The following is a 20,892-nucleotide window of genomic DNA, read 5'->3' on the forward strand; positions in this document are numbered from 1 at the left end:
AATAAGTCAGGTCACTAACCCCCCCCCCCACAGTAATGACGTCACAGACCCAGTGATGATGTCAGTGTGTTTTATTACTGTAGAGAATCACAGCAGAAGAACTGATGACATCATAAAGCATGGCCGCCACATGTCCAGACCGCAGGCTGTTGGGAACAAGGCATTCTGGGAAACCTGCGGTCTGGACAGGAAGTCAGCCTCTGAGGCATAGTCTCAGAAAAAAAAATACAATCAGATAAAACTTACAATAAGATCCATTAAAATAGCTTTGTGTTTAAGATTAGTCCCGCCCACTTATATATAACCACATCCACTTATATCTGTAGCCCCGCCCCTAAACATCACCACACGCAGTGATTAGTTAGTGATTAACACATTTCCTCTTCCTGGATCCTGATTGGTCGACAGAAGCATCTCAGAGTGATGATGTCACAGGAAGAAGGAGCAGGCAGCAAATGGTTAGATGATCAGCAAAAAGAGGAGGAGCCAACAATGTCGTCACCGTCACATCTGGAGGAAACAGGAAGTTAACAGGAAGTTAACAGGAAGTAAACAAGAAGTAAACAGAAAGCAAACAGGAAGTAAACTCACCTGGACAGGTGTCCTGTGAAGCCATTTGTCTTTGTCTCCTCCCACCTTCAAACACGAGAACAGGTCGCACATTGTGGGCATCGCCAACCGCTCCTGGACCTGGACCTGATTCCTCTTCTTCAGCAGCCACTTGTCTTCCTCTTCAGCTGGACCAGGAGGACTAGGAGGACCAGGAGGAAATCCAGCTGGACCAGGAGGACCAGAAGTCTTCTCTCTGAGAACCCACATGTTTGGTTCCATAGGACACTGGAAAGGAGAAGACGACGAGGAGAAGTTCTGGTTCTCCCTGCTGCCCTTCTCCTCATCAGGAGCCACCCAGGAGGAGCAGGAGGAGGTGGTGCTGGGGTGGAGCCAGGCCTCTAGGATGGCCTGAACCTGAGGAGGAGGAGTGGGTTTGTTAGTGATGATCAACAGATAACCCTTTTCCACCAAACTGGTTCCAGAAAACCACCAGCTTGGAGCGAGTCTAAACAGGGGCCAGAGCTGGGAACCTGGACGGGGTTCTGGATTCCAGAACAGGACCAGTGTAACCCATGAACCTGGACTTTTAAACTCCAACCAGCAGGTCAAACCTCACCCAACCTAATTCAGGAGGCTAGAAACCAGCAGTAGTGGTCTGAGGAGGACCAGGATCTTTCTGGCTCTGGGTCCAAGACCAAGACCACAAAGAGAGACGGCTGGACCCTGGACCAGGACCCCTCCATGTTTGTTATGACATAGCTCTGACTTGGAAAAACGTATCGGTTCTTTGGAGGATCCAGGTTGGAACCAGTAAAGAACCATATTCATTTCAGTGGAAAAGGGGTCGGATGACGGTTCTGGTCGTTCAGGTGGTCTTACCTTCTGGTCCTGGTCCCTGAGGAAGGGTCCGGTCTTGGTGGTCTTGGCGACTCCGTTCTTGTCCCGCCCGTCCTGGAGGAGGAGCCAGCGGCTCAGCGCCTCCTTCCCACAGTTCTCCTCAGAGACACAGTGGGAGTAGGTGGAACAGAGCTCATTGGCTTTGCAGGTCTGAGGCACCGGCACCGCCTGCTGTAGCCACGCCTCCAGGGGGCCAGGGGAGGCGGGGCCTGAGGAAGGCGGGGTTTTCAGGCACTTGAGCTGACCCAGGTTCTCAATCTCCAGTGGCCGTGCGCTCTGACGGCAGGAGGAGCAGTCGGACGCCAGGCGGCTGGACTCGGACAGCCACTCGCTGGACGCCCACGAGGACTCGAAGGGTTTCAGGACCTGATGCCACCGCTCACCGTCTGTCATGGTCTCCATGGCAACGGTGGGTGGGGTCAGGAGCCAGTCGCTCAGCTCCTCCTCGTCCTCCTCCAAGCCGGAGGTGAATTCTGACTCGTCGATCTTCTCGATGGAGAAGGAGGAGCTGCTGCTGTCGGTCCTCTCCCGCCCCCCCGGCGCCTGGAGTAGCCACGCCTCCAGATCCCTGAGCTGACCCCAGGCCTGCAGGAAGTCCATCTGGGCTAAGATGGGACAGGAAGTCTGACGGACACAAAGGGAGGGACAACAAGTCAACATCAGCTCCACCAGACTTCGACTAACACCGGGACATGTGGACGCCCCCTCACCTTGGTCTCCTGGTGGGCCAGAAGCCAGTCCTGGGGGTTCGTACTGGACTGGAAGCCTGGAGGTGAGTCACTATTGGCTGGACGGGGTCCCAGCAGCCAGTCCCCCAGAGAGGACATGTCCGTCTTCTGCAGAGACACAGAGACACTGAGATGCACGGGACAGAACCAGGACGTGAACCAGAACTGGACTAGACAGAGGCGTTTCTCACTTACCTGGTTCTGAGCTGTCTGGTGGGTGGGGCTCTGGAATGACTGGGTGGGGCTCTGGGATGACTGGGCGGGGCTCACCTGAGCCGCGACACTGCCAAACGAGGTGATGGCCTGTCTCAGAGAACGGGTGTCGGCATGGAAACTCATCTCAGGGGTTTCCTCTGGAGTCAGGCTCAGAGAGGACAGTCTGGAGACAGAAGCAGAGGTCAGACACCACCAACCTCACCAAGACCCCCCCCCCCCCCCCCCCCCCCCCCCCCCCCCCCCCTCCCAGACCCCCTCCCCCTCCTCATTAGACCCCTCCTCCTCCCCAGATGAACTCACTTCTCCATGCAGCTCTTCAGCTGGTTGTTCAGGTCGTTGCTGTTGCAGTTCTGCAGCTGATGTTCAATCACGTCAAACTGACCTCTGACCTGCAGAGAAACGACAGGTAAACAACAGGTAAACGACAGGTAGAAACAACAGGTAAACAACAGGTAAACGACAGGTAAACGACAGGTAAACGACAGGTAGAAACAACAGGTAAACAACAGGTAAAAGACAGGTAAACGACAGGTAGAAACAACAGGTAAACGACAGGTAAACACAACAGGTAAACGACGTAGAAACGACAGGTAAACGACAGGTAGAAACAACAGGTAAACGACAGGTAGAAACAACAGGTAAACGACAGGTAGAAACAACAGGTAAACGTCAGGTAGAAACGACAGGTAGAAACGACAGGTAAACGACAGGTAAACACAACAGGTAAACGACGTAGAAACGACAGGTAAACGACAGGTAAACGTCAGGTAAACGACAGGTAGAAACAACAGGTAAACGACAGGTAGAAACGACAGGTAAACGACAGGTAGAAACGACAGGTAAACGACAGGTAGAAACGACAGGTAAACGACAGGTAAACACAACAGGTAAACGTCAGGTAAACGACAGGTAGAAACAACAGGTAAACGACAGGTAGAAACAACAGGTAAACGACAGGTAGAAACGACAGGTAAACGACAGGTAGAAACAACAGGTAAACGACAGGTAGAAACAACAGGTAAACGACAGGTAGAAACAACAGGTAAACGTCAGGTAGAAACGACAGGTAAACGACAGGTAGAAACGACAGGTAAACGACAGGTAAACACAACAGGTAAACGATGTAGAAACGACAGGTAAACGACAGGTAAACGACAGGTAAACGTCAGGTAAACGTCAGGTAAACGACAGGTAGAAACGACAGGTAAACGACAGGTAAACACAACAGGTAAACGACGTAGAAACGACAGGTAAACGTCAGGTAAACGACAGGTAAACACAACAGGTAAACGACGTAGAAACAACAGGTAAACGACAGGTAAACGACAGGTAGAAACGACAGGTAAACGACAGGTAAACGTCAGGTGCATCTAGTGGTGAATTACCCGGTGAAGCTGCAGGAGCTGCTGCTGCAGAGTCTCAGTCTTGACTTGTTCCAGGAGTTCGATCTGGCCCAGAAGCCAAACCTCTCTGCAGCGAAGCGCCTCCTGCTGGCGACTCACACAGCTCTGCAGCTCCAAACGCACCTGGAAGCATCAGGGTTGGTTTAAAAGCTACCTGTCTGACATCATTCCACGGCCCCTGGTCACACACCTGATCTGATTAATTACCTGCAGACTCAATAAGTACAGATCTCACCTGGGAATCTGATTCTCAGTATTAGCACAAGAGCAGTTTCACCTGCAGCTGCTCCGAACAACAAAACTACTCGCCTGTCTCTGCCTCTGTTTTATATCCTGACTGGCCTCCACCTCCACCCACACACTGGCCTCCACCTCCACCCACACACTAACCCACACTAAGCCCCACACACTAAGACCCTGCTGTGAGTCAGGTGAGACAAAGCGTCCAGGTGTTGTTGTTGTGAGTCACAGTTGAGTGTTGGACGCTGCTTTCTGATTGGTCAGAGTGAGATACGGAGAAGAACTGACCCTGGATCAGCTGATTCAACTACTTCCTGGTTCACGTAATAACAATAATAAACAAGAAGAAAGAGAAGAAGAGCGTAAGAGAGAGAATGTGGAGGGCTGACACTGGAGGATGCGACCCAGATTCTGAACAACTCATGAACATGAGCCCTGTTGTCAGACGTGATGATGAGGATGATGATGAAGGACCTACCTCCCGGGCGTTCTCCCTCAGCTGTTGCTCGGCCCTCGTGACGCTGCTGATGGCGTCCTCCAGCTGATCCTGAGCCTGCTGACATTGCTTCAGACCACTCGCCACCGCCATGCTGCACAGGAAACAGGAACATTAGCTAGTTAGCTACGTTAGCATCTGGAGTTACCTGGTGGAGGTGAAGCAGAGTTCACCTTGTAGAGCAGGTGCGTCAAACTCATGATAGTTCAGGGGCCACGTACAGAATAATTTCATGTTAAATGGCCCAGACCATCAAATAATGACAACTTCAAATATATTTATTATTTATTCATCCCTAAAGTTCCCTTCGTTTTAGCACAAAGTACATTATGAAAGTGTTTACATTTAATCAACTGCACTATTACAAAATCTTTTATGAACAACCAGATGTTTCTTAAGAAAAAGAAGTGCAATTTCTCAATGTTGTGTTATGTCCACAGCTCTGACTAAAATTGTGTGAAACCTGGGAAAAGTAGTTACTTTTATTGGAAAAATGTGGTTAATTTGCACTTTGCAAGTTAATCCTGCAGCCAGATCGGACCCAACTCGTTTCAGACCAGGCTGATCCGAGGGGCCAGTAACACAGCAGAAAATAACTTATAAGTATCGACAACTCCAGATGTTTCCCATTTGTCTTAGTGCAAAGAAGAACGTTGTGAAAGTGTTTACATCGAATGCACATTTCTAAAGCAAAAGAAGCGAGTTTCTGTTAGTTCCAGGTTACAACTCTCACTAAAACTGTGTGAACCTGAGGAACAAATGATACTTTTACTGGAAAAATACTTTTACTGAGACCCAGAACTGAACTGATGACATCAACACTCAAATCACCCATTTTTCTTTCCAAACATTATCACAAAGCACACAACAAAGAAGCCATTTGGAGGAAGGGTGGATGGATCAAACCAGGTTCCCCATCTCAGCTTTACAGTCTCTGGTCAGAACAAAACTTCTATTTCCATGACGTCTTTTTATTTTTAGGTGTTTTATTTTCTAAGTGTGTCCAGTGATCTCATAAGGTCGTGGTTTCGTGGGTCCACCGGGATTAAACCAGCAAACACCTGGTCACCACCACTGAGCACGTGCAGACCGCTGTCAATCATCCACTCCACAACAAACAGCAGCAGCTGATCCTTAAGTGGACTTGATCCAGGGTCAAAAGGTATTTCATCTATTTAACCTCTGTCACAACCAAAACCACAAAACTTCTTCTTCTTCTCTTGGGTTTGGGTGGCTCACGTCAAAGCTGCCAGAAGAAGAAGAATCTAAACACAATCCATGGAGTCCACTCAGGACAAACAACAACAACACTCAGGGACGTTTAGAGGGACGTCCCTACAGGGGAGCAACTCCAGGACATAGCTTAGCATCGATCGGAGTCATTTCTAGGGGAACCTCCTCAGTCTGGTTCACTCTGGAACAACTCCTCCCAAACACCAGGAGGCGCTTTTTACCAGTCAGGTTCATTTTGGTTTCTACTTCCTGCTTCACTTTCAACAACACAGACTGAACAGGAGTCGTCCAAACCTCCTCAGTTACCCTGACCCAGTCTCTACAGACCCACAACTATCAGCTAGAACATGGAGGAGACGCACGGCTACTAAGAGAACCAATCACAGCTCTGGTTACATTTAATTACTAACGAGGACCAATCACAGCTCTGGTTACATTTAATTACTAACGAGGACCAATCACAGCTCTGGTTACATTTAATTACTAACGAGGACCAATCACAGCTCTGGTTCCATTAAACACTAACGAGGACCAATCACAGCTCTGGTTACATTTAATTACTAACGAGGACCAATCACAGCTCTGGTTCCATTAAACACTAACGAGGACCAATCACAGCTCTGGTTACATTTAAACACTAACGAGGACCAATCACAGCTCTGGTTCCATTAAACACTAACGAGGACCAATCACAGCTCTGGTTCCATTTAATTACTAACGAGGACCAATCACAGCTCTGGTTCCATTAAACACTAACGAGGACCAATCACAGCTCTGGTTCCATTTAATTACTAACGAGAACCAATCACAGCTCTGGTTCCATTAAACACTAACGAGGACCAATCACAGCTCTGGTTACATTTAATTACTAACGAGGACCAATCACAGCTCTGGTTCCATTAGACACTAACGAGGACCAATCACAGCTCTGGTTCCATTTAATTACTAACGAGAACCAATCACAGCTCTGGTTACATTTAAACACTAACGAGGACCAATCACAGTTCTTAGATCTGCGTTGCCATGGGTTGCAGAAGTATTAACCGCCTATAACGTTAGCAGGGCTAGGCTAACATTAGCCTGATTAAATGTGCGCTGGCTGAGATGTTTGTCTGGAACAGATGTCGAGGCCTTTTGCTGCATATTGTCGTCATGTTGTGTGCAGAGAAACGGTGAAAGGATAAAGTTAGCGAGGAGAGAGCTAGACAACTGCAAATGATAGAAAAAAACAAGAAAGAGACAGGAGACAGTTTAGAGATTGGACACGTTTGGGACATTTAGACATTATTACTGATTGGACACTGACAGTTTTGGACATGGTCCTAAAAAGTTGGACAAAAAAATGACCTTTAAAGGAAATAGTTGTAAATAACTTTGTTGTTGGCCAAGATTTACATTATATTTACATTCTAACTAAAGATGGTTGGTTTGACATGTTTCACAGTCAAAATCTAACTTTCTCCTACTGGGACTTCGTCTGGTTTTCGGTCCAATGTGTTAATACAGTTTGTGAGAATGAAACAATAAGTGTAAAGTCACATGTGAGGTTGAGCTTAAAGAATGAAACCAAACCAGGAACCAGGTGAAAGAGTTTTTAACAGGAAACAGAAAGAGAAAACCAGAAGGAGTCAGACTATGCGACCATTTCACTCCAGAGGTTAATCAATATTTAACTGTTCCTTCTCACGAAGGCTCATAAACAGCGGTCAGCTGGTGGGGGCGTGGCCTAAAGGTTCCTCTTTATCAGCTGCGAACAGACGATCAGCTGATAACTTCAGGGGAAGAGAGAAAGTAAACATTCAACCTGTTAAAACATATTAAGAGTGACTCCTTCTAATTAAAGAGTTTATCCGAGAGGATCTGAAACCAACTCCTCTTTAACCTGCGGTTCATTTTAAGCTGCAAGTAAAACTGTTGTAAATGTAGTTTCTTTCAGAGGAATGAGGAAGCCGCCATGACAGTCTGCAGGGCCGCACGTCCGCACCCCCCCCCTCTCTGAGGGAGGGAGGGGGGGAGGGAGGCCCGGAGAACACCGGGTCCCCCCCGGTCCTATCACTGATTAACAGGGGGGGGGGGGGGGGGTCCTGGTCCATGTTATCACTGATTAACGGAGAACAGCTGATATCTCTCACACACATTAACACGGAGGAAACGTGACTGCAGCTGCTCTCATCGTCTCACCAGAGTCCGGACACAAACAGCAGGTTTTTATCTGAACACGCTTTATCAGACAGGCCGCAGGACTGAGAACACAACAACTCCCCCCACATGAAGGCCCAGCTCTGCCCTTTCAGTCGGCGTTGGTTTGATCCAGTCTGTAGCTCTTCACTTATTAAATGTAAAGTTAATTAGTGCGAGCAGCTAAGAGTCTGACGCAGGGACATGTAGAAGTTGTCCCCTTGTCGCAGGACACAGATCTTCTCGTGAAGAAAAAGACGAACCACAGAACCGATCCGAGACATGTGAAGAACACGTTAAAGCGAATGTCACACTAAGAAAAGACATTTATATGTGAATAAACAGGAGGAGTTACAATCAGGCGAGTCTCAGACGGAGCGTGGTTTTAATCGCGTGACCTTATCGAGTTAAGCTGATGTAAAAGTGTCTGATGACGTGGATCGATGGAATAAAAAATACAGAAATAAAAACAACTGTTACTGACATGGTTGTGGTTTATTTATTTCTTTCCTGAAGTGGAGGTCACGGTGTGTTTGTAGCTACCGCAGCTAGCTCCCAGGTTAGCTTTAGCACCGACCGACTAGCGCCGCGACCGCCTGTTAAGACTCCTGGAAATAAAACTCCAAGTAAAACTGGAACAGGGAACATTACAGAGAAGCTACGTGGCTAACAGCTAGCATCGGAAGGTCTCTGTTTAGAGCCGGGGGCTAACGGAGCTAACGGGGCTAACTTTACAGTTACTTAACCGTGGACTCACCGGCCAACTTTTCCGTGGACTCTGGGCTTCGATGTCATCAGTGATGTTCGTGACTCCGGTTTTCTGAGTCTAAGTGAAGCTCTCCGGTAAATTCCGGTGTTTTTCACCGGCGCTGCCCCCAATGTCACGATCACGTCAGGGAAAGTAACACGAGACGGGAAGTATCGCGAGAAGTGGGATCAAAGTCCCATTAGAGGGGCAGGGGAAGAACCAGGCAGACAGACAGACAGACAGACAGACAGATAGATAGATAGATAGATAGATAGATAGATAGATAGATAGATAGATAGATAGATAGATAGATAGATAGATAGATAGTATGAAATTTCATTTCATTTGATCATTTATTTTAACAGATCATTGCACATTATAACGAAAAGTATTTCCCCTTGGGCTCAATTCAGTACGTATGATTCTGATAAATCACCTTTATAGTAAATGTGCCAGTGTTGCCATCTCTACTCCTTTGGAAAGATGTTTTAAGAACCATTATAAGGGATAAAAACATAACAAGTAGAAATACATTATAATAATACATTAATACAAAATGTATTAGTTAAAGAAAGTATCTAAAGATTTAGTAATAAGATTAAAATACTGGGTTGTACCTGTTAAATGAAATGTTCGTCTGTGATGTTTGAGCCGAACAAAGAAAGGACAAAGAAAACAATATATTATAAGAAAATTACAAAAAAAAATGAGGTCAAATATAAAGACCTAACAAATACAAAAAAAGGGCCCAAAAAATGAGGTCAAATATAAAAAAAAAGGGCCCAAAAAATGAGGTCAGCTAAGCAATAAGGAAACTAAATTTCAGCTTGACCGAATAAAAACTGACCTGCATACAAATGGGACACGCAAGGGTTGTATACTTTTAGGAGTAGTCCAAAACGGGCACAGGGTGGAGCTTAACTAAAAATTAACAATTAACAAAACAGCTAACATCGCTAAACTAAACACAAGCTAAGAGAACAAAAAGAGCCGGTTCAAACATGGCATAAAGCAGCTCTCCATCCTCTTCATCCTCTCCATCCTCTCCATCCTCTCCATCCTCTCCACCCTCTCCACCCTCTCCACCCTCTTCATCCTCTCCACCCTCTTCATCCTCTCCATCCTCTTCATCCTCTCCACCCTCTCCATTCTCTCCATCCTCTCCATCCTCTCCATTCTCTCCATCCTCTCCACCCTCTCCATCCTCTCCATTCTCTTCATCCTCTTCATCCTCTCCATCCTCTCCACCCTCTCCATCCTCTCCACCCTCTTCATCCTCTTCATCCTCTCCACCCTCTTCATCCTCTCCATCCTCTCCATCCTCTCCATTCTCTCCATCCTCTCCACCCTCTCCATCCTCTCCACCCTCTTCATCCTCTCCACCCTCTTCATCCTCTCCATCCTCTCCACCCTCTCCATCCTCTCCATTCTCTCCATCCTCTCCATCCTCTCCATTCTCTCCATCCTCTCCACCCTCTCCATCCTCTCCATCCTCTCCACCCTCTCCATCCTCTCCATCCTCTCCATCCTCTCCATCCTCTCCATTCTCTCCACCCTCTTCATCCTCCATCCTCTCCACCCTCTTCATCCTCTCCATCCTCTCCATCCTCTCCACCCTCTCCATCCTCTTCATCCTCTTCATCCTCTTCATCCTCTCCATCCTCTCCATCCTCTCCATCCTCTCCATCCTCTCCGGTCTGGAGACAGACAGACAGATAGATAGATAGATAGATAGATAGATAGATAGATAGATAGATAGATAGATAGATAGATAGATAGATAGATAGATAGATAGATAGATAGATAGATAGATAGACTGAAGCAGGACAGATTTCCTGTAGCGTTCTTTGTCTGAGTCTCTCGGAGAAGGAAACTCCATTGTCTGTCTATCGTCTGGTGGAGAGGGAGGTCAGGATGATCCTTGACTGATAACAGAAGTGTCCTCCTCTACACCACCACCTCAAAAGTTTCCTGTGTGCAGCCAATGACAGAGACATAGTTAACCCTAACCCTAAACAAGAACAGCATGACCCCCCAGGGCCTAACCCTAACCCTAAACAAGAACAGCATGACCCCCCAGGGCCTAACCCTAACCCTAAACAAGAACAGCATGACCCCCCAGGGCCTAACCCTAACCCTAAACAAGAACAGCATGACCCCCCAGGGCCTAACCCTAACCCTAACCCTCCCAGCATCGTGGACCGAGTCTGGGAATAATGTTCTCCGTGTTGTCAAGATAATAATCACTCAGAGTGGACTTCAGTTCCAACAACTCAACCAGTTATTTCAGATTCCTGGTCTGAACAAACTGAGGAATGAGGAGAATGTAAAGTCGGAAACAAAAACAATGTGTGATAAGGTGACGCGGCTGCACACAGGATGAGAGGGAGTTCATATTTTCATTTATGCATTTTGTGTTCCTACAACAGTGCTGGAGAAATAAATTTTGCTTATGATTGTTTGACGTTTTTTTGAACTAAACTTGAAAGAAATGATAGAATCTGTGTGATGAATGGACTGTTCTCATTTTCTTTCTTGAGGTGACCACGTAACCACTGCTGTTGTCTATGTGGTCAGATTTAAAAAGAGTTTGTTTGTAGATTTGAATCAAGAATCAAGAATCAAGAATCAAGAATCTTTATTGTCATTATGCAAGGCACAACGAAATTCTGTTCAGCAGCTCTTGGTATAAATGTACAGACCTGAGATATATAAATAATATAAATATAGAATAGGAAATATAAAATAGAATAACAAGTTAAAATAAAAAAAAAAAATAAAAAAAAATAGAATTTAAGAATAAAATAAGATGAGATGAGATGAGAGGTAGTAGTGCAATCAAGGATATTTAAAGTGACCAGTATGAATATTGCATGTATAGCAGCATGTTTAGACAAGGTGCAGTGCAGTATCAGAGTCTATCTGGCATCTGCAGGGGTTTAATGCTCAGTCTCTGGATGGGGGGGTATGTGAGGAGATGGGGTGATGGATTTCACAGCTCTGGGGAAGAAGCTGTGTCTCAGTCTGTTTGTGTTGGTCTTTATATTCCTGAACCTCTTCCTGGAGGGAAGAGGCACAAACAGTTCGTGGCCTGGGTGGGTGGGGTCTGCAGCTATACGGCCAGCCCTCCTTTGGACCCGGCTGTCATATATTGAGTCCAGGTGTGGGAGAGGACTCCCAACAATCCCCTGTGCGGTTTTCACCACCCGGGCCAAGTCCTTCCTGTCCTGTACAGTGCAGCTCCCATACCACACTGTTGCACTCAGACAGAGGATGCTCTCTATTGTGGCTCTGTAAAGTTTGTCAGAAGCTGAGAGGAGAGTCCAGTCCTTTTCAGCTTCCTGAGGAAGAAGAGCCTTTGTTGGGCCTTCTTCACCAGGTGAGATGTATGCGTGGACCAAGTGAGGTCAGATGTGATGTGGATGCCAAGGAACTTGATGTTGTCCACACCCGCTCCACCTCCTCCCCATGAATGAGGAGAGGGGTGTGTTCCTTCCTCCTGGATCTCCCGAAGTCCACGATGACCTCCTTAGTCTTGCTGGTGTTCAGGACAAGGTTGTTGTCTGAACACCATCCTGTCAGGTGCTGGATCTCCTCTCTGTAGTGAGTCTCGTCGTTGTCCGATATGAGACCCACTACGGTGGTGTCATCTGCAAACTTCACAACCATGTTTGTGGGGTGAACGGCAGTGCAGTCATGTGTGAAGAGGGTGAAGAGGGCCGGGCTGAGCACACATCCCTGCGGTGTCCCTGTGCTCAGGACCAGTGTAGATGATGTACGGTCCCCAATTCTCACCACTTGTGGCCTGTGGGTGAGAAAGTCTCTAATCCATGAGCACAGAGAGGCAGACAGTCCAAGGTTGTGGAGTTTCAGCGTCAGCTTGTCTGGGATCACAGTGTTGAAAGCTGAGCTGAAATCCACAAATAACATCCTGACGTAGGTGTTAGGATGCTCCAGGTGAGTCAGGGCCGTGTGCAGTGCTAATGAGACTGGTCCTCTGTCGATCGGTTCTCCCTGTAGGCGAACTGATGTCTGTCCAGAGTAGCAGGGATAACGTCCTTGATGTGACTTAAGACCATCCTCTCAAAGCACTTCATGATTACCGGTGTTAAAGCAACAGGACGGTAATCGTTGAGGCAGGTGACAGCGGATTTTTTTGGCACCGGCACAATGATGGAGGACTTGAGGCAGACAGGAACTGAAGCAAGCTGCAGGGACAGGTTGAAAATGTCCAGGAAGACTCCAGCCAGCTGATGGGCACACAGCTTCAGGACCCGACCTGACACCTTATCTGGTCCTGCAGCTTTGCTGATGTTGATCCTCCTCAGCGTGGCCTGACCTGGTGTTGCTGCAGGACGAGGGGCTGGGGCTGCTCCTCTGGCTGTGGAGGTTGGACAGTCTCTCTGCTGCCAGGTGTGTCGAAGCGTGCAAAGAAACTGTTTAAAGTGTCAGGCAGAAGGGGGTCGTGGTTGAACTGCTGGTTGCTGTTCCTGTAGTCTGTTATGGTTCTGATGCCTCTCCACATTTCACGCGGGTTGTTGTCGGTGAAGTGCTCCTCGATGCGCTGTTTGTATCTGTGTTTGGCCTGCTGGATGCCCTTCTTCAGCTCCCTCCGGGCCCTGCTATAGGCCAGCCTGTCACCTGACCTGTAGGCTGCGTCTCTAGCTTTGAGTAGAGACCGCACTGTGCTGTCACACCATGGTTTCTGGTTGGGAAACACCTTGATGGACTTTGTGGGTAGGACAGCATCAGTGCAGAACTGCACATAGTCCAGGACGGATGATGTGTAGGCCTCCAGGTCTGAGCCATCTTTGAACACTTCCCAGTCAGTGAGTTCAAAACAGTCCTGTAGTGCTGAAGAAGCCTCCTCAGTCCATACCTGAACTGTTTTGGTGGTTGGTTTTGTCCTGTGGATCAGAGGTTTGTATGCTGGTATCAGCTGCACGCAGATGTGGTCAGATGAGCCCAGGTGAGGAGCTGCTGCAGCCTTGTAAGCTCCTGAGATGTTGCAGTAAACTTGATCCAGTGTGTTATTGTCTCTGGTTGGAAAGTGTATGGACTTGTAGAATTTTGGAAGCACTGCTTTGAGATTCACATGATTGAAGTCTCCAGCCACAATCACAGCTGCCTCTGGGTTGGAGTTCATCTGCCTGCTGATCAGACAGTACAGCTCCTCTAGCGCTAGCTTAGCGTTAGCCCGCGGTGGAATGTAAACAGCTATGACATTCCACCGCTTGAATGTAGCCATGTCTTAGTTTTCTACACTATGGTGCATGTTTTACGTTACTTCTAATTTCTTTCTAGCATCGCAGAGAGAAACATTTATTCTACCTGCGAAAGAAGTGAAGTCAAACCATTTAATTTCCATGATTATAACAGACTGAAGCTGTTCTCTGCTGTGTGCAGTCGGAGAATAAGAGACCACAACACAACAAAGAAATGTGTCCCACATCTTCTGATTGGACAACACATTCAGACTAAACTCTGTCCACTGGACAACAACATGTGAACTCCATGTTATTAATGGTGATGTTCACTCTAACTCCTGACTCATTCCTGTGGATATAATGTCTGCGTCTTCTTCATGTCTTCATACTAGTTCTGTACACACTATTTTCTATTTCATTTTACTTTTGTTTTATTTCCCTTAATGGTGAAGTCCTTCATTTACAAACTGCCTTATGTGTTTAATTGTGTTATCTTTGACTAATATTTATATTTGTTTGATGATTTGAAACATTTACGTGACAAACATGAAAAAAAAAGCAAAAAAAAGACCCAGCGTCTGAGCAGCTGCTGTCTGGTCTCAGGTTCCTCTGGGGTTCCTCTCGGACTCCTCTCGGGTTCCTCTCAGGTTCCTCTCGGGTTCCTCTGTCCGGCCTCTAAGAACCAACGTTATTCTCCTCCTGAACTCTAAGACAGTTACAATAACTTAAGGTTTACTTGTGTGATACTCATGTACAATATCACAGTATCACTTTATTTTTCACCCATGCTTCACTGTATTTATTGCTGTACTGAATCTGCTGTTTTACATTTTTTACATATTGCTCTTTATATTATTTACCACAGTTCATTTCACTCTTCTGTTACTGACAGCAGGCTAACATTGCACACAATATGCTGCTTTTTCCCACCCAGTTTGTGATTTTATTCTCTTGCTCCGTATTTTTTATGTACCATCCTAATTGCCCCTCGGGGATAAATAAAGTTCTTCTGATTCTGAATCTGAAAAAATAAGGAATCAAGAAGGAGGCGACACTTTAACCGTAACCTCTGTAACTGTGGATATAAAGCTGGAGGACAACACAGACTTTATGAAAACTCAGACGTAGGAGCTAATATCAGAATCACAGGAAGTAAAACTAGTCCCATGAGAACAGGACTCCACAAACAATAACAAGGGAATTCTCGCGATAACCTCTGGTGACGGGACGTGGCATGTGAGGGCGGGGCCAGTGGAATGTCGCTTTGAGTCCATCATCGGGTTCGCTGCAGGTCCAGGTCCGGATTGGGTTGAGTCTTTTAAACCCGGCGTTAAAGAACCGAGCCTCCCTCCTCCCTGCGGACCGGACAGACTCTCTGGAGGCCGAGAAGAGTCGCTGCAGCTGCGGGGAAAATGTCTGCGGGCTCCGGGAACACGAACACGGAACCATGGGGCAGCTTCGAAGATAACCTCATCCAGGTGAGCTAACATGCTAACCGGACAGCTAACTAACCTCATCCAGGTGAGCTGACATGCTAACCGGACAGCTAACTAACCTCATCCAGGTGAGCTGACATGCTAACCGGACAACTAACTAACCTCATCCAGGTGAGCTAACATGCTAACATGCTAACCCAGGGAAGAGTAGAGGTGATGTCAGAGCAGCGTAACTCGGCCGTTTGTTTACATGCTAATTGTTAGCGATGAATCCACGTCCTGTGAGAGAACCGTGGTTCCACTGTCACAGATGGTTAGAGGCCAAAGATAACACACAGTAGCATCGTAGCTACTTTATTAGCTGTGAGGACCTGATCGTGTCAGTACCCACGTAGTAATAATAGTTTTTATTTTAATACTGACCAACAGTCCAAACATGAACTGGTCAGAAAGTTCCTACATGTTGCTGCAGCTCCTCCACACATGAATCAACGTGTTGATGTGGTTGGACACATCGTCCTCTGGGTCCGGCTGCACAGAGTCACTGGTCAGTGTTTGTTCAGGACAGAGATGGTGTCTGGTGGTTCTAGTCCTGGTGGACCGGAACCACCATAGTATGATGTCTCTTCTCTGTCAAAGAGTATTTGATGCTGGACAGTAATCCAGCTTAGGCTGCCCCTGGTCTGATGGATCTGAACCCGTCCCCTCAGGGCGCCGGCTCGGCCGTCATCGACATGGAGAACATGGACGACACGTCGGGCTCCAGCTTCGAGGACATGGGGGAGATGCACCAGAGGATGAAGGAGGAGGAGGAGGTGGCAGCTGAGGCCGAAGCCGCCACCGACGAGGACGGAGAGTTCCTGGGTATGAAGGGAATAAAGGGTCAGCTGGGCCGGCAGGTGGCCGACGAGGTGAGAACATGGATCCAGAACCAGAGACTTCACCCCTGGTCCAGTCTGAGACGCTTCTCTCTGAGTCTCTGTTTCTACTTTAGTTCAAACTTCAGCCTTTAGATCAGTTTCTAACTCGTGTTTCTAGACCAAGTAAAACTAGACTGGTTCTAAAGAACTGAGTCTTTCTCCTGAATATTGTCGTCATGTTTGGTTCACAGAGGAAAACGCTAGCAAGAGGAGAGAGCTAGCAGGAGGAGAGAGCTAGCAGGAGGAGAGAGCTAGCAGAGGAAGGTAGCAGAGGAGAGAGCTAGCAGAGAGAGAGCTAGCAGGAGGAGAGAGCTAGCAAGAGGAGAGAGCTAGCAGGAGGAGAGAGCTAGCAAGAGGAGAGAGCTAGCAGAGGAGAGAGCTAGCAGAGGAGAGAGCTAGCAGAGGAGAGAGCTAGCAGAGGAGAGAGCTAGCAGAGGAGAGAGCTAGCAGAGGAGAGAGCTAGCAGGAGAGCTAGCAAGAGGAGAGAGCTAGCAAGAGGAGAGAGCTAGCAAGAGGAGAGAGCTAGCAGGAGGAGAGAGCTAGCAGGAGAGCTAGCAAGAGGAGAGAGCTAGCAAGAGGAGAGAGCTAGCAGGAGGAGAGAGCTAGCAGGAGAGCTAGCAAGAGGAGAGAGCTAGCAAGAGGAGAGAGCTAGCAGGAGGAGAGAGCTAGCAGGAGGAGAGAGCTAGCAAGAGGAGAGAGCTAGCAGGAGGAGAGAGCTAGCAGGAGGAAGAGCTAGCAGGAGAAGAGCTAGCAAGAGGAGAGAGCTAGCAGGAGGAGAGAGCTAGCAGGAGGAGAGAGCTAGCAAGAGGAGAGAGCTAGCAGGAGGAGAGAGCTAGCAGGAGGAGAGAGCTAGCAGAGGAGAGAGCTAGCAGGAGGAGAGAGCTAGCAAGAGGAGAGAGCTAGCAGGAGGAGAGAGCTAGCAGGAGGAGAGAGCTAGCAGAGGAGAGAGAGCTAGCAGAGGAGAGAGCTAGAAGGAGGAGAGAGCTAGCAGGAGGAGAGAGCTAGCAAGAGGAGAGAGCTAGCAGGAGGAGAGAGCTAGCAGGAGGAGAGAGCTAGCAGGAGGAGAGAGCTAGCAGGAGGAGAGAGCTAGCAAGAGGAGAGAGCTAGCAGGAGGAGAGAGCTAGCAGGAGGAGAGAGCTAGCAAGAGGAGAGAGCTAGCAGGAGGAGAGAGCTAGCAGGAGGAGAGAGCTAGCAGGAGGAGAGAGCTAGCAAGAGGAGAGAGCTAGCAGGAGGAGAGAGCTAGCAGGAGGAGAGAGCTAGCAAGAGGAGGAGCTAGCAGGAGGAGAGAGCTAGCAGGAGGAGAGAGCTAGCAAGAGGAGAGAGCTAGCAGGAGGAGAGAGCTAGCAGGAGGAGAGAGCTAGACAAGAGGAGAGAGCTAGCAGGAGGAGAGAGCTAGCAAGAGGAGAGAGCTAGCAGAGAGAGAGCTAGCAGAGAGAGCTAGCAAGGAGGAGAGAGCTAGCAGGAGGAGAGAGCTAGCCAGAGGAGAGAGCTAGCAAGAGGAGAGAGCTAGCAGAGGAGAGAGCTAGCAGAGGAGAGAGCTAGCAGGAGGAGAGAAGCTAGCAGGAGGAGAGAGCTAGCAAGAGGAGGAGCTAGCGGAGGACGAGAGCTAGGAGAGAGAGCTAGCAGAGGAGAGAGCTAGCAGGAGAGAGAGCTAGCAGGAGGAGAGAGACTAAGGAGAGAGGAGGGAGGCTAGCAGGAGGAGAGAGCTAGCAAGAGGAGAGAGCTAGCAGGAGGAGAGAGCTAGCAGGAGGAGAGAGCTAGCAGGAGGAGAGAGCTAGCAGGAGGAGAGAGCTAGCAAGAGGAGAGAGCTAGCAGGAGGAGAGAGCTAGCAGGAGGAGAGAGCTAGCAAGAGGAGAGAGCTAGCAGGAGGAGAGAGCTAGCAGGAGGAGAGAGCTAGCCAGAGGAGAGAGCTAGCCAGAGGAGAGAGCTAGAAAGAGGAGAGAGCTAGCAGGAGGAGAGAGCTAGCAGGAGGAGAGAGCTAGCAGGAGGAGAGAGCTAGCAGGAGGAGAGAGCTAGAAAGAGGAGAGAGCTAGCAGGAGGAGAGAGCTAGCAGGAGGAGAGAACTAGCAAGAGGAGAGAGCTAGCAGGAGGAGAGAACTAGCAAGAGGAGAGAGCTAGCAGGAGGAGAGAGCTAGCCAGCTACACATGATAGAAAGAGACAGGAGACAGTTTAGAGACATTCAGACATTATTACTGGTTGGACACCTGATAGTTTTGGTCCTAAATAGTTTTAATGGAAATAGTTGTAAATAACTAAATGTGTTAATCAGCTTTAGAAATGTCCAGGTTAGATTTACATTCTAAGTTCTAGAAATGTTTGGTTCAACATGTTTGTGGTTTTCTAACTTGTTCCTCCTGGATCTGATGGTTCTAGTCTGGTTTTAGCTCCAACGTGTTCACACAGTTTGTAAAGTTGAGCTGAAAGAATGAAACCGAACCAGGACCAAGGTGAAACAGTTTTAACAGGAAGTAGAAAGATGGACTCACCTGTATCTGTGGACTCTGGAGGTTAAAGGTCAAACCTCAGTGTCCCGTGTCTCGTGTCTCGTGTCCCGTGTCTCGTGTCTCGTGTCTCATGTCCCGTGTCTCGTGTCTCGTGTCTCAGGTGTGGCAGGCCGGGAAGCGTCAGGCCTCCAGAGCCTTCAGCCTTTACGCCAACATCGACATCCTGAGGCCGTACTTCGATGTGGAGCCGGTGCAGGTCCGCAGCAGGTACGCCATTACATTATGACCGCCTGGACTGGTTCACAACAAAGAGATTCAGTATAAGCACAAGATTCTTTAGTCCAGGGGGGTCAACTCATCTTAGTTCAGGGGCCACATTCAGTCCAGTTTAATAAAATGTCCTTTAGGCCGACAACTAGAGACACAACTGTCTCCTCCCGTCTCCTGAAATGAGCCCAATGTCCACAAACAACAGTCCCTTTCAGGTCCCCGTCTCACCTCTAGTCCACAACTAAAATGGATCCTTTTCATGGAGGCCTGGGTGGTAACTGGTCACCAATCAGGACGTTAGACTGAGGACGGACAGGAAGAAAGACATGGAGACGCCATCACAGCACATGGTCAGAACTGGTCCTGGTCCTGGTCCCACATTAGAATCCTGTTCAAGATTCAAGAGTCACTTTATTGATCCCCACAGGGAAATAGAAAGAACATATGAACCAGACACAGACACAAGAATAAGAGTCAAATAAAACAAAGTGACACAGAATTACAGCAAATAATCTTCAGTCCAATTTACACGGGACGTACAAGCAAGTATGTAGAGACATTTAAAGGGTCTGAGTTCAGCTTCACCTGAACCTGATCCTGGAGGGGACGGGTGAAAATAAGTGAGATCTAACCTGTCGTCTCCTCTCAGGCTGATCGAGTCCATGATACCGGTTCCTATGATCAACTTCCCTCAGGTGAGTCCTGGTCCTGGTGTAGACTCTGGTCCTGGTCCTGGTGTAGACTCTGGTCCTGGTCCTGGTCCTGGTGTAGACTCTGTGTGTCCCTGTGTGTAGAAGGTAGCTGGTGAGCTGTACGGCCCCTTGATGCTGGTCTTCACTCTGGTGGCGATCCTGCTGCACGGCATGAAGACGTCAGGGACCGTCATCGTAAGAAAACCAGAGATTAGAGATCCCACGGTCAGCGAACGCACCGCCTCCAACACACTGTGTGTCTGTCTTTGTGTGTCCAGCGGGAGGGGACTCTGATGGGCACCGCCATAGGGACGTGTTTCGGGTACTGGCTCGGTGTTTCCTCCTTCATCTACTTCCTGTCCTACCTGGTCAACGCTCAGATCACCATGTTGCAGACGCTGTCCCTGCTGGTGGGTCCCGGTACTGCAGCCACACACTTGTAATATGCTACACACTATAATACTAATACTTGCATCTCTGATGTGTGTCCTCTGTCTCTGTTGCCAGGGTTACGGCCTGTTTGGACACTGCGTCGTCCTCCTCGTGTCCTATAACGTCCACTTCCACGTCCTCTTCTACGTCCTGTGGCTGCTGCTGGGAGGAATGTCCACGCTGCGCATGGTGAGGACCGCGTTTCCCATCAGACCCTGCTTCCCCTGATGCCCCTACTTCCTGGTTGTTTCTCACCTGTGTGTTTTGTTGTCCAGGTGGGGGTGTTGCTGTCCAGGACTGTGGGGCGTCCTCCTCGTCTCCTCCTCTGTGGGACGCTGTCCCTCCTCCACATGCTGTTCCTCCTCTACCTGCACTTTGCTTACCACAGGATCGTAGAAGGTCAGAACCAGAACCAGTACTAGAACCTGGTCCAGGTCCAGGTCTAACGAACCTGCCTTGTGTTTCAGGGCTGCTGGACTCTCTGGACTCTCTGGAAGGACCCAACATGGCTCCCATGCAGCGGGTGGCCAGAGACCTGCCTGAACTGAAGCTGAACGCTACCATAGGGGTCCTGGGGGGGGTGGCCCAGTGAAGGGGGGTGGTCCAGTGAGGGGGGGTGGGGGGTTATTGGTTTCCATGGAGACGTCTCCTTCTGTACATTCTATTGTTGTTATTTGTTGATTATTAAACTTTGACCTCTGACCTGTCTCTTTCTTATGACGTCATGGACTTTCAGAATAAAATGTTTACCTTATCTGGTACCTTTATTTTGAAAGGGTTAAACCGGAAGACTGTCGTC

At 48.4% G+C, this 20,892-nt stretch overlaps 2 protein-coding genes across 4 annotated transcripts; one reads left to right on the forward strand and one right to left on the reverse strand.

Annotated features, from left to right (window-relative positions):
* Positions 1-56: 56 nt before the first annotated feature.
* Positions 57-8,869, reverse strand: ncoa4 (nuclear receptor coactivator 4). 3 transcript variants are annotated; one of them, XM_047603458.1, is made up of 9 exons: positions 8,701-8,869; positions 4,515-4,626; positions 3,779-3,919; positions 2,694-2,782; positions 2,373-2,556; positions 2,160-2,285; positions 1,432-2,073; positions 592-966; positions 57-510 (listed from the first exon to the last, which is right to left on the reverse strand). In XM_047603458.1, exons 1-9 carry the CDS (start codon positions 8,736-8,738, stop codon positions 505-507), a joined length of 1,713 nt encoding a protein of 570 aa, XP_047459414.1. In that variant the 5' UTR covers positions 8,739-8,869; the 3' UTR covers positions 57-504. The 3 variants fall into 3 exon arrangements, with proteins under 3 accessions (XP_047459414.1, XP_047459415.1, XP_047459413.1); XM_047603459.1 differs by lacking the exon at positions 3,779-3,919; XM_047603457.1 differs by having other exon boundaries at positions 2,160-2,556.
* Positions 8,870-15,156: 6,287 nt separating this feature from the next.
* On the forward strand, positions 15,157-20,882 carry yipf3 (Yip1 domain family, member 3). The gene is made up of 9 exons (XM_047603132.1): positions 15,157-15,376; positions 16,045-16,245; positions 18,860-18,966; positions 19,619-19,664; positions 19,764-19,856; positions 19,940-20,071; positions 20,169-20,282; positions 20,369-20,492; positions 20,561-20,882. The coding sequence occupies exons 1-9, from the start codon at positions 15,311-15,313 to the stop codon at positions 20,683-20,685; spliced, it is 1,008 nt and encodes a 335-aa protein (XP_047459088.1). The 5' UTR covers positions 15,157-15,310; the 3' UTR covers positions 20,686-20,882.
* The last annotated feature ends 10 nt before the right edge of the window (positions 20,883-20,892 follow it).

Source organism: Mugil cephalus, chromosome 13 (genome assembly GCF_022458985.1).
Source record: "Mugil cephalus isolate CIBA_MC_2020 chromosome 13, CIBA_Mcephalus_1.1, whole genome shotgun sequence".
In the NCBI taxonomy this organism is placed as follows: Eukaryota; Metazoa; Chordata; class Actinopteri; order Mugiliformes; family Mugilidae; genus Mugil; species Mugil cephalus.

Excerpts from the sequence above, each read along its gene's own strand:
- ncoa4 (XM_047603457.1), bottom strand. The coding sequence starts at position 8,738 with ATGACATCGAAGCCCAGAGTCCACGGAAAAGTTGGCCG. Across the intron at positions 2,783-3,778 it reads AGCTCCTGCAGCTTCACCGG|GTCAGAGGTCAGTTTGACGT; the intron begins GTAATTCACCAC and ends GTTTCTCTGCAG. Across the intron at positions 2,074-2,159 it reads TGGCCCACCAGGAGACCAAG|ACTTCCTGTCCCATCTTAGC; the intron begins GTGAGGGGGCGT and ends TGTGTCCGTCAG.
- yipf3 (XM_047603132.1), top strand. The coding sequence starts at position 15,311 with ATGTCTGCGGGCTCCGGGAACACGAACACGGAACCATGGGGCAGCTTC. Across the intron at positions 19,857-19,939 it reads AGACGTCAGGGACCGTCATC|CGGGAGGGGACTCTGATGGG; the intron begins GTAAGAAAACCA and ends TTGTGTGTCCAG. Across the intron at positions 20,493-20,560 it reads TTACCACAGGATCGTAGAAG|GGCTGCTGGACTCTCTGGAC; the intron begins GTCAGAACCAGA and ends CTTGTGTTTCAG.